At 43.3% G+C, this 13074-nt stretch overlaps 1 protein-coding gene across 1 annotated transcript in view; it reads right to left on the bottom strand.

The window, feature by feature from the left end:
• Positions 1–396: 396 nt before the first annotated feature.
• LOC106567232 (voltage-dependent L-type calcium channel subunit alpha-1D) overlaps positions 397–13074 on the bottom strand; it is a 29566-nt gene continuing 16888 nt past the window's right edge. The window contains exons 24-47 of the mRNA XM_045692751.1: positions 12623–12710; positions 9951–10058; positions 9814–9866; positions 9533–9679; positions 9233–9434; positions 8919–9077; positions 8613–8723; positions 7357–7440; positions 7039–7059; positions 6687–6872; positions 6497–6562; positions 6317–6408; positions 5813–5972; positions 5529–5656; positions 5238–5334; positions 4984–5086; positions 4772–4873; positions 4393–4517; positions 3818–3928; positions 3007–3623; positions 2560–2900; positions 2342–2454; positions 1814–2191; positions 397–1481 (exon numbers count right to left, since the gene is read on the bottom strand). Coding sequence (XP_045548707.1) covers positions 1275–1481; positions 1814–2191; positions 2342–2454; positions 2560–2900; positions 3007–3623; positions 3818–3928; positions 4393–4517; positions 4772–4873; positions 4984–5086; positions 5238–5334; positions 5529–5656; positions 5813–5972; positions 6317–6408; positions 6497–6562; positions 6687–6872; positions 7039–7059; positions 7357–7440; positions 8613–8723; positions 8919–9077; positions 9233–9434; positions 9533–9679; positions 9814–9866; positions 9951–10058; positions 12623–12710 — 3799 coding nt within the window. The 3' untranslated portion in view covers positions 397–1274. The remainder of the gene's footprint in view (positions 1482–1813; positions 2192–2341; positions 2455–2559; positions 2901–3006; positions 3624–3817; positions 3929–4392; positions 4518–4771; positions 4874–4983; positions 5087–5237; positions 5335–5528; positions 5657–5812; positions 5973–6316; positions 6409–6496; positions 6563–6686; positions 6873–7038; positions 7060–7356; positions 7441–8612; positions 8724–8918; positions 9078–9232; positions 9435–9532; positions 9680–9813; positions 9867–9950; positions 10059–12622; positions 12711–13074) is intronic.

Raw genomic sequence — 13074 nt, 5'->3', positions numbered from 1 at the left:
AGATCTCCAGTAGCCTAGTTTAAGTGGGCGCTGACCATGACCAGCCTTGTAAGTCTTTATTTATCTTCCTTTCTGAAAAACAATAACACCTGAAAATCACTAAGCCAAGTGTTGCCATGGTAATTAAAGAGGAGTTTCTAAATGTAGAATGGAGTGGGCCAAGGAAACACAGATGTTCTCCATCTGCCAATGCACTAATGAGTCATTATGTAATTCATGTGTTTCTTTTGTGCATTTTGTTCCTTAAGATCACTCTATAGTTGTTTAGATATATACAGTGCTTACCAGATTACAAATAACTACATGCTTACCAGTTATTTAATACAAGTCCTGTCTCTACTATCTTTAATGACGGAATTCCAGTGTCACTAAATGATCTGCATTACAACTTTGAGAAAAAGACATGACACTTTATTAATGTACACACATAAATACCTGACATTTCAAAGTATTAGCAGTCCCAATAAAACAAAACTAGCAATTGTTATTATTACGTTTACAAGCTGCTTTCCTCTTGACCATACATGTACATAAATACTACTTCAAAGTTTCTCACTGAGGAAGATTATGATGACTGTCAGAATCTTCTGTGGCATTTCTGTTGATATAATTATACATGACATGGTTCAAATGTCTAATGCTAAGCTAATGCTTCACTGGGCAACTGACATGACACACACAGACCCTGTTTCATGATCTATAGTTACAACTGGAGCTCACTTGCACAACAGACAAGGGGTTTATTTATTTGTTGGATTTATGCCTGCTTTTAATATATTTCTATGGTCTTAGCAGGGTGATTGTATGATTTGGGGTTACATAAAGGGACAGCAAATCAAGCTCAGTACAAAATGGAAATACAAGGCAAAAATGCTGCTTTTGAAATAGCGATAAATACTTCATAGTAGAATAAGAATTGTAATCACGTTTGGAAGGCTATAGTACTGTGCACTCTTCCATTGGAAATAACTGTTTAAGAGTATTGTGGCCAAACCTCAATAGATACTTTATTTATGTGCTATCAAATGTAGTATGGTTATTTCAGGCTCTTGTTCAAGACACACTGACACTTTCAACAAAGCCAAATTACCCGAGAAGATCTGGAAAATACCCTGATCAAAGAGACATTGACAGTTTGCTAAGATCAATAGCTTGCCTCACCATTCTTACCCCCTATGTTGATGGAGACAAAAAGGTAAGGCTCTATCTCATTGCCCTCCAACTCTCCTACCCTCCCTCTCCCCTCCCTTCCTCTCTGTTTCCTCTCTCTAGTCTCAGTAGGAAATCACACAGTTCATCTCGTCAGCCAGCTCCTCCTCGAAGCGTCCTATTGGCTGGCCCGCTGAACGGGTCAGCAGGTCTGTGGCTGCATTCTCCATCTCATCAATGGTCATGTTACATGCGTCCGCGATCTCTCGCTTGGCGAAGTTCACGAACTTTGGGTCTCTTGCATAGAGGCCCAAGCCTTCCGATATCAGGATCTGTGGGAGAGTAAGGAGAGTTGTGAAACAGTGAACACAAATATCTCTCTCTCTCTTTCTTTCTCTCTCTCCTTACCTACAGCATACACGTGTTTATTGAATATTCATAAATAGAGGAACTTTCGTGGGGTTTAAATCACTGACTAACTTACACTGTAGGCAAAATTAAATTCATAGCAAAGCTATTTTTGAGGTGAATTACTGAGGCTTGGAGTGCTCTTGACTTTTCCACTCACTATTACCCTGATAAGTACTGTATATCCTAAGCAGTATGTAGCCTTGGGACTTTTATCTTACTCTCATCAGGACATCCTATTTCATCCATCACTTACCGACTCCACCAGGCTGTCTGCACTGCCCTTCTCGATGAGGCTCTGGCTGATCTGGGAGGGCACCCTGCCATTGGTGTAGCTCCTGTTCTGGGGGGTGGGCACAGGGAGTGTCGGGGCTCCAGGGTACCAGCCACTGGGCCTGGTTGCAATAGCAGGGAGGCTGGAGGTGGCCTGGGTCCTGTCTCCCCACACCTGCTTGGTGCCCCTGCCCTCATCCACCAGCATCAGAGGGGCGTAGAGCAGACGCCCTCTCTTCGCTGCTGCTGATGATGCTGCCGACACCCCTGCTCCTGGCGTCGACCCTGCATGTCCTCCTCCGTTGTTGGCCCAGGAGGCAGAGGACATGGAGGAGGCACTGCTGCGGCGGGAGTCAAGGGGCTGGAGGAGGATAGAGGACAATGATTAAAATCTTGATTTCTATTATTACATTCAAACGCTTTCAATTCCAAATTTGGCACCAAATGAAAATGTGTCTCTGATTCATGTAAGCATTGGTTGACTATTCTTTTGCATGTGTCTGTGTCTTACCAGTCTGGATCTGCATGGGGGCGAGTTACTCTCGTACGTGCCAGGGATGGGGATGTCATCTGCGCTATGCTGTGCCCTCAGACACTGGATGTTAAAGGAGGGCGGCTTGCGACCTGGAAGGGAAAATACATGGAAATGTACTAAGACGGTCACTGGGTTTCTAGTTCTACTGATTCTACTGGTGTCGAGGAGAAAGACTGAGACCATGTGATGATTACCTGCAGGAGTGGGAGGAAGAACACGTCTCCGGACATACTGCTCAAATGTGTTACCGTTGCCATTGTAGCCGTTTCCATTGTAGCCATTTCCATTGTAACCATTTCCATTGTAACCATTTCCGTTGTAACCATTGCCAGTGTAGCCACTCATGCTACTTCCGGTGATGCTACCTCCATTCACACTACCTCCATTCGTACCGCCATTGTAGACGTTCCCATTCATGCCGTTTCCATTGGCGTAGGGCACTCCTGCAGCTCTCCCATTGGTGAAGTTAGGAGTAGGACTCTGCATGTAGTCTGACGGGATAGGGGATGCTACAGGTTGCTCTTGATACACATGCCTGTGAAGTTGAGGGAAAGGGAACAGATATGAATACACACACACACACACACACTGACTCTTCAACCCCTTTCACCCAGATCCTCTTCTCTCCCTTTTCCACTCACCCATTGTTTGTTGGTCTGTCCACTGGGTACTGTGGGTAGTACACCTGCTGTGGAGTGGAAGTTTCCCCTCCTCTTCCCTCCATCAATGGCTCTGGTTGAGGTGGGGCAGGGGCTGCCTCTAACACTATTTGAGGTGCCTCTGGTTCTGGTGGGGCTAACACTATTTGAGGTGGGGATTGAGCAACCACCTGTGGTGGAGAAGCAACATTTGGTGAGGATGCAACAGGGGCTGGTTGAGGCTGGGATGGGGCATTTGGTGGGTTTGCGGCTGGTGCTGGTTGGGGAGGGGATGGATCTTTTGCTGGTGATGCGGCTGGGGCTGGTTGGGGCGGGGCTGGGGCTGGTTGGGGCGGGGCTGGGGCTGGTGTGTCTTCTGGTGGAGGGATGGCCTCAGATCTCGTGGGCTGTTCCATCACTGCATCAAAGGATGAGAGAGCTGATTCTGGTTTCTCGCTGACTGTCAATGGCTGTTCTGTGACCACGTTGCTGGATATTGTGGGCTCGATGAAGGGCTCCATGAAGATAGTGGTGGTGCCCTCCTCTATGTCAGCTGGCATGTGAGTGGTGGATGGAGTACTTGTGGCAGAAGTGCCAGGATCTTCGAAAACGTTGTCATTCTGCAGGGAGGGGGAAACAAAGAGATTTGCTTTAATATACAGTCAACTGTTTTTTGTTGTAAATATTATAAACATTTATTTTGCTTACCTATTGTATGTGATATTTGCTTATTTGAGCAATGTCAAATACAGAGAACAGACCAATCACTTCAGGATATACTGTTTTGATACACTAATGACAGTCAATCACTTACCTTGAAGAACTCTTCATCCAACTCTCCATCCACACCCTCCTCATCCTCTCCCTCCATTGCCAAGGCCAGATGCAACTCTGGGGCCAGTGCCTGCAGTGACCTGAGCCCTGCCTGACACACAAAGACACACAGTGTGATACACAAACACATACACAAAGACACCAAACAGTAACAACACATTGTGGTATCCCAGGAGGTCTACCCCGGGGGATGGTAATAGAGGGGAGATACGTGAGGCGACGTTGGCTCCCTCTGCTGGGAAGACGGGAGCTGGGCACCCCGACACAGACAGCTCTAAGTGGAGGTAATTAGAGAAAAGTGCCAACCAGCCGTGGAGGCCAAATAAAAGGAGCATGGTGGCGCACCGCAAGAGAGAACGGGGAGAGACAGACACCAAGCAAAAGGAGAGAAGAAGGACTGAGAAAAACCTCAGTGATTTTCTTTGTTATGTTTATTTTCTGTATTATTAAAGTTGTTTCAATGGACTAAAGCCTCCCTGTCTCTGTGTCAATCTCTGCACACTCAACCCAACACCCCATGGTTTACCATAATGTGTTAACAGGTAACTGGTATACCTGGAGTGAGTCTTTCTTGTCCTTTCCCTTCTTCTTCCTCTCCCGCTCCTTCCTCTTGCGGAACTTTTTAAAGTAGTCCTGGATCAGGAAGCTGGCATAGAACTTCCCACAAGTCACCTCTTCCCCTGAGTCAGGAAGAATCGCAACAGAGGAGGAGAAAGGGGAAAAAATACATCTTAAACAAAGGGAGGAGGCAAATAGGAATGTGATAGGGACGAACTAAGAGAAAAAAACAGACAATAGGGAGATACAGAAAGAAACCTGTATTTCTGTAACTTGAAAATGCGTAAACTACCATTAGAGTGGTCTGTGTGGTTATACGGTAGTATACAGTAATACGTCTCTCTAGTTGGTTGAAATGGCACCTCCTATGGTTTACCTCTAGGGGGTGGAATGACCTCTTCAAGGAGCTTGGGCTTAGTGCGCTTCCATATCTTCTTAATGATGGCCCTGAGCTCCTCGTTGTCCTGGTCAACAGGCCCTAGTGGAGAGACACAAGACCTTTAAAAACATAGGAGTAAAGGCCGCAAGCACCACTGCACTAAATAATAATGTGTGAATGATACACTCTGTGTATGTGACCTGACTGACCCTCGGTCTTGATCTTCAGTGAGGTTCTGACCAGCGCAAACAGGGTGGCATTGAAGGTGACTGTCCCGTCGCTGTGCAGCGGCACGTTCATAGCAACCAGCCTCTAACAGGACAAGCAAGCAGATGAAATAGAGTCAATTCTCACTGCACAATATCTGACATATATCAAACATTCAATTATATAAATATAAGAAGTTAATACGTTTATCATTTCATTTATTCAACCTTTAACATTAAAATGTGATCTGCCCTACCTTGCAGGCCACACGATGGGGGCACAGTTTTCCAAAACCAAGGGGTGGCTGGATCCTGCGCAGCATAGTGACCACATCGATATGTTTGATTCGACCCCTGCAATACAGACAAAAACAGCACAATTAAAGGACCAAATGGGGGAAAGGGATGGACGAGAAGAGAGTAAGAAGTAAAAGGAAGATAGAGGACAGAGATACAGAAGGGGTTTCCTGAATAAAGGCCATATCCCGTTTATCCTTTTTCAATTTGAAAATAAAAATCTAAAAGCGATAGAGAGAGCGGTCTCTTACGTCGCCTCTGGGTCATAATCCGACCAGACTCGTTTGAACTCATCCAGGTGATGAGTACCCAGTACGGTCCAATCTCTGGTCAGGTACTCAAAGTTGTCCATGATGACAGCAATGAACAAGTTAATGATCTGAGAAGAGGAACACAGAGTGTATCAATCACAGCTGGTCTGCTTCAGATTGGCTGCAATCAACATCTTTTTAATGAACCTTTATGTACACAAGTTGGTCTCATTGAGATGAATTTCTCTTTTGCAAAAGACACCTCTCACAGACAGGTGTCTCACCAGGAAAGCGCAGAGCATGAAGAAGCTGATGAAGTAGATGTAAGCCAGGTTGCTGCCGCACATGTTGTCATCCCCGGGCTCAAAGTCTGACTCGGGGTCACAGGGTCTCCCTGGCAACGCGGCCAACATGATCTCCTGCCACTGCTCTCCGGTGGCACACCTGCAGGAAGAGCACACACGTTAGGACTAAGGAAAGGAAAGTTGACACAAGAGGAAGAGGAGAGAAGACACAGGAGGAAGAGGAGAGAAGACACAGGAGGAAGAGGAGAGAAGACACAGGAGAGGAGAGGAGAGGAGAGGAGAGGAGAGGAGAGGAGAGGAGAGGAGAGGAGAGGAGAGGAGAGGAGAGGAGAGGAGAGGAGAGGAGAGGAGAGGAGAGGAGAGGAGAGGAGAGGTTGAAGAGAAGAGAAAAATAAGAGCAGAAATGGAAGTGGAGAGTTGGGGGAGAAAAATAGACTGTGGTTGAGCTTCTAACTATCTACCTCTCTTTCCTGCAAAACTCACCTGAAGAGCAGCAGGACAGACATGAAGAAGGTCTGGAAGTTGTTGTTCCTGTTGATATGTGAGTTGTCATCTATAGCAATCTTTCCAAATGTCTGCGAAAGGTTAGAGCATAGGTCATATTGTCACCAGCTGCATTTTAAAGACTTAAGAAGGAGATACAATGAATGGGAGGAGACCCACCTGCATGCCAATCACAGCGTAGATGAAGAAAATCATCGCAATAAGTAGACCGACATATGGCAAGGCCTGTGAAAGAGGTAGGAGGTATAAACATACATTTTATTTACCAAATCTAAATTATAATTATACACCACTGTCTGTCTGTCTCTCTGTCTGTGTGTCTTGACATCTGTTTGAACATAGCACTGACCTGGAGGGACTTGACAAAAGTCCAGAGGAGGGTTCGAATGCCCTCCCCTTTGCTGAGCAGCTTGACCAATCGCAAGACTCGGAACAAACGAAAGAATGTGATGGACACTTTTCCGCTTTCCTTCTTGGCCCCGGGCGGAGCTCCAGGAACGGCTACAGCTGCAGCTTGGGCTGCGGCCTCGATGGCCTGGAGAGAAACAGAGGTTTAGGGAACAGCTGCTTGTTTTCACACTATTCACGGAGAGACAGAGGAAAGGAAATATGTTATTTTTTTCAAATGAGAGAGAGAGGGACAGATAGTAACAGAGATAAAGAAAGAGAGAGAGAAAATTGTGTTCCTGTCGTGGTCTTACTTCAACATCCTCGTCTCCTCCCTGGATTGATAAGAAGTTTCAAAGATACCAGAGACAAGAAGAAAACAGAAAATATACATATAAGATACAATATAAGATATCATTTAGTATTTGACAGAACATACACAAGAGGGTTATAAAGCTATTTGTTTGTTAAACAGAGATGTTACAATGAATAACTGTACACAAATCGTTTTGCAGGCCTTTATTGCAAGCATTTTCTAAGTATCACGTTTCCCTGAAGTAAAGAAAAGGGTTGAAGATGGAAGAGATGAGGAAACATGAAGCAGCTAAAGGAGAGACAGAGAGCGTACTCACACTAAGCTCTGAGACCACGATGTCTAGCACACTGCCCACAACGATCAGAGCGTCAAAGGAGTTCCAGGCATCAATGAAATATTGCTGGATACACGGAACACCATCAATAGTATGGAACATTAGAACATGGTATTGGAACATTAGAACATGGTATCGGAACATTAGAACATGTTATTGGAACATGGTATTGGAACATGGTATCGGAACATTAGAACATGGTATCGGAACATTAGAACATGCCATCGGAACATTAGAACATGGTACCGGAACATTAGAACATGGTATCGGAACATTAGAACATGTTATTGGAACATGGTATCGGAACATTAGAACATGCCATCGGAACATTAGAACATGGTATCGGAACATTAGAACATGGTATCGGAACATTAGAACATGGTACCGGAACATTAGAACATGTTATTGGAACATGGTATTGGAACATGGTATCGGAACATTAGAACATGGTATCGGAACATTAGAACATGCCATCGGAACATTAGAACATGGTACCGGAACATTAGAACATGGTATCGGAACATTAGAACATGTTATTGGAACATGGTATCGGAACATTAGAACATGGTATCGGAACATTAGAACATGGTATCGGAACATTAGAACATGCCATCGGAACATTAGAACATGGTATCGGAACATTAGAACATGCCATCGGAACATTAGAACATGGTATCGGAACATTAGAACATGGTATCGGAACATTAGAACATGCCATCGGAACATTAGAACATGGTATCGGAACATTAGAACATGGTACCGGAACATTAGAACATGGTATCGGAACATTAGAACATGGTATCGGAACATTAGAACATGGTACCGGAACATTAGAACATGGTATCGGAACATTAGAACATGGTATCGGAACATGGTACCGGATCATTAGAACATGGTATTGGAACACTAGAACATGGTTCCGGATCATTGGAACATGGTATCGGAACATCGGAACATGGTATTGGAACATGGTATCGGAACATTAGAACATGCCATCGGAACATTCGAACATGGTATCGGAATATTCTAACATGCCATCGGAAAATTAGAATGCCATCGGAACATTAGAACATGGTACCGGAACATTGACATCTGTTTGATGTCAATGTTCCGGTACCATCGGAACATTAGAACATGGCATTGGAACATTAGAATCTGGTATCAGAACATCAGAACATGGAACATTAGAACACAGTATTGATATCAAAATGTGTCCAGCGAAAGCCTGTTGAACTCACATGTGTTCTGAGAGCCAGTAGCTTGATGATCATCTCTATGGTAAATAGGGCTGTGAAGATCAAGTTGAGGATGTCCATCACAGAGTTGAATGTTTTAGACTGCTGATAATGCTGCAGGGGAAGGACAGAGACACATAGCAATACATTACCATTCATTTATTTGAATTTGGATTTATCTTCCTCATGATAAACTATGTAAAAATATTTCTAATCACTTTCTAAAAAATGATTTACAATCTTATTCCTGTTGTAATATACATGATGTGTACATTATGACTGGGCGTAGTAGGAACTGCAGTATTGTACCTGCACAGCCAAGGTGAGGGTGTTGAGAAGAATTAAGACAAACATGATGTACTCAAATTGGCTGGAGGCGATGATTTTCCAGAACTTTAGCTGGGACGGGTTTCTGGGAATGTAGATCTTGATGGGCTTGGCTTTCAGAGCGTACTGTACACACTGTCTCTGTGGAGGGCAGGACAGGAGACACAGGGAAGGTGGGAAGTGAAGTGAAAATTCGCAATCTCAGTAGACTGAAGGGCTTTCACATGATAATAAGGTATAGTAGCTTTGTGATTATGATGAGCGTCGTAATAAGTTATTCAAGGAAAATAACTAACTTGATTTTTGTTCAGTTCGCAGTTTTTGAACTCAGATTCTCCCTGTTCACGGAAAGTGATGATGACGAAGCCCACGAAGATGTTCATCATGAAGAAAGCGATGATGATGATGTAGATGATAAAGAATATGGAGATTTCCACACGGTAGTTGTAGATAGGGCCGTGGTTCGCAGCATTGGCATCGATGGCCTTGTACAGCAGCCTACGAGTTTATAATAAGAGAGATTTAAACAAGAACAACAGCTATAATATATAAACAGATAGTCATCATACGTACTAATGCGTGGTCTTGGTACTCACTGTGGCCAGCCTTCAAATGTAGACACAGTGAAAAGGGCCAGCATGCCCTGCAGCACATTGTCAAAGTTGAATTCACTGTTTTGCCATTTCCTCTCTCTCACCATAGGGTGATTCATATCACCATCCTTATACACCACAAACGTCCCCCTAAAACACAAAACGCAAGCACACATACACAAAGCTATGCTTATTAGTAATAAAATATAGTATGTAATGACAGGAATTTGAGTGAGGCATTGGCTATGAGATAGACAAATAAAAGACAAAAAATAAAGTCTTACATGCACTCATATGGAGTGTGTTTAGCTTCATCGGTGCAACTGTAGAATCTTCCCTGTAACACACAGAGCAGACAAACATTACTTTATAATGAGAAGACACCACACGGAGTGTTTTCAAAAAAGCAATGACCAAGTACCTTGAAGAGCTGCACTCCAATACAAGCAAACATGAACTGGAGGAGTGTTGTGACGATCAAGATGTTTCCGATGGTTTTGATTGCCACAAACACGCACTGCACTACATTCTGTCAACAAAAGCACAGGCAGAAGAGCACATTTGTACAGTTATTTGAGAGAGAGAGAGAGAGAGAGAGAGAGAGAGAGAGATGGGATTGAATAATCCATAGAATCTAACCACTTCTGGGTAAATTGGAACACACTAAACAAACAACAACACAAAGAGCTATCTATCCAAAATGGAGATGTATGGATAAACCACTTCTCCAATCTTTTCGGACATATAAGAAAGAACCAAGAGCAAAAATATATACATGATAATTTACAAAACTTACAATCAGCTATTAAAGACTACCAGAAGCCACTGGATTCTCCAATTACATTGGATGAGCTACAGGACAAAATAAAAACCCTCCAACCCAAAAAGTTGGTGTTGATTGTATACTAAACAAAATGCTAAAATATACAGACCACAAATTCAAATGGACTATTCTTAAACTCTTCAACATTATCCTCAACTCTGGCATCTTCCCTAATATTTGGAACCAAGGCCCAATCAACCCAATCCACAAAAGTGAAGACAAATTTGACCCCAATAATTACCGTGGAATATGGGTCAGCAGAAAACTCCCCAGGAGTATCATCAACAGAAGACTCAGACATTTCCTCAGTGAAAACAATGTCCTGAGCAAATGTCAAATTGGCTTCTTACCAAAATACCATACGACAGACCATGTGTAAACCCTGCACGCAATTGTTGACAAACAATCAAAGCAAAACAAAAGCAAAGGCTTCTCATGCTTTGTTGATTTCAAACAAGCTTTTTACTCAATTTGGCAACAGGGTCTGCTCTACAAATTGATGGAAATTAGTGTTGGGGGGAAAGCATTTGACATTATAAAATCAATGTACCCAAACAACAAGTGTGCAGTAAAAATTGGCAATAAACACACAGATTTCTTTCCTCAGGGCCGTGGACTGAGACAGGGATGCAGCTTGAGCCCCACCCTCTTCGACATATATATCAATGAATTGGTGAGGTCACAAGAACAGGCTGCAGCACCTGGCCTCACCCTACTGAACTCAGAAATCAAATGTCTACTGTTTGCAGATGATCATGTGCTTCTGACCCCAACCAAGAAGGGCCTACTGCAGCACCTAGATCTTCTGCACAGATTCTGTCAGACTTGGGCCCTGACAGTGGGTCTCAATAAGACAAGAATAATGCTGTTCCAAAAAAGGTCCAGTAGCAAAGACAGCAAATACAAATTCTATCTAGGCACTGTTGCCCTAGAGCACACAAAGAATGACACCTACCTCGGCCTAAACATCAACACCACAGGTAACTTCCACAAGGCTGTGAACGATCTAAGAGACAAGGCAAGAAGGGCCTTCTATGCCATCCAAAGGAATATAAAACTCAACTCCCCAATTAGGATCTGGCAAAAAATACTTAAAGCCGTTATCGAACACATTGCCTTCTATGGTTGTGAGGTCTGGGGTCCACTCACCAACCAAGAATTCACAAAATGGGACCAACACCCATTTGAGAGATTGCCTGCAGAATTCTGCAAAAATATACTTTGTGTACAATGCAAAACCCCAAACAATGCAGATCAGAATGAGGACTATACACACTAGTTATCAACATCCAGAAAACAGCTGTTCAATTCTACAACCACCTAAAAGGAAGTGATGTCCACACATTCCACCACAAAGTCCTCACCTACAGAGAGATAAACCTAGAGAAGAGTCCTTTAAGCCAGCTGGTTCTGGAGCTCTGTTCACAAACACAAACAGACCCCACAGAGCTCCAGGATAGAAACACATTTAGACACAACCAAATGATATGAAAGCAAAAAGATAACTATTTGGCACACTGGAAAGAATCAAACAAAAAGCGGAGCAAATTGGAATGCTATCTGGCCCTAAACAGAGAGTACACAGTGGCAGAATACCTGACCACTGTGACTGACCCCAAATTAAGAAAATCCTTTACTAAAATCCTTGACTATGTACAGACTCAGTGAGCATAGCCTTACTATTGAGAGAAGCCGCCATAGGAAGACAAGCTATGTGCCCACTGTCCACAAATTGAGGTGGATACTGAGCTGCACTTTCTAACTTCCTGCCAAATGTATGACCACATTAGAGACACATATTTCTCAAAGATCACACAGACCCACAAAGAATTTGAAAACAAATCAAACATTGATAAACTCCCATATCTGTTAGGCGAAATACTGCAGTGTGCAATAACAGCAGAAAGATTTGTGGCCCGTTTCCATGAGAAAGGGGCAACCAGTGGAGTACAAACAACATTGTAAATACAACCTATATTTATCTGTTAATTTGTTCCCCCTTTGATAATTTTACTACTTGCACATTGTTACAACACCGTACATAGCCAATAATATAACATTTGAAATGTCTATATTCTTTTAAAACATTTGTAAGAGGTAATGCTTACTAATGTTTCCCTTTTGTTAATTGTCTATTCCATTTGCTTTGGCAATGTAAACATATGTTTCCCATGCCAATAAAGTCCTTGAAATCGATTGAGAGAGAGAGAGAGAGAGAAAGAGAGAGAGAGAGAAAGAGAGAGAGGTGGTTAAAGTGGTCAAATGATTACCTTGAGTCCCTTGGCTCTGTTGATTGCTCGAAGAGGCCTGAGCACTTTGAGTACCCTGAAAATCTTGACCACAGAGATAGCGCTGGAACTGAGAGTATAGGAGAAGCAGATACGAGTGTTGGAATGATCCACACAGCACTTTTCTTGTCTGATCTGCAGAGAGTGCTGTTACAGTATTATGTCTATATAATCAGGGCCAATACTGTCCATTGACCTGTAAAGGAACAGCAGTTCATCATCCTTCCAATGTCCCTTTTAGGACAGAACCAATTCAATTCAAACTTTATTGTCTTTGCAAATGGGAAATGTATTGTGTAGCCAGAGTATGTATTTCGTAAGACACAATAAATACAGTACACACACACACACACACAGACAGACAGACAGACAGACAGACAGACAGACAGACAGACAGACAGACAGACAGACAGACAGACAGACAGACAGACAGA

This window comes from Salmo salar, chromosome ssa13 (assembly GCF_905237065.1).
Source record: "Salmo salar chromosome ssa13, Ssal_v3.1, whole genome shotgun sequence".
NCBI classification, from domain to species: domain Eukaryota; kingdom Metazoa; phylum Chordata; class Actinopteri; order Salmoniformes; family Salmonidae; genus Salmo; species Salmo salar.
This window is presented reverse-complemented; position numbering and strand designations above follow the sequence as displayed.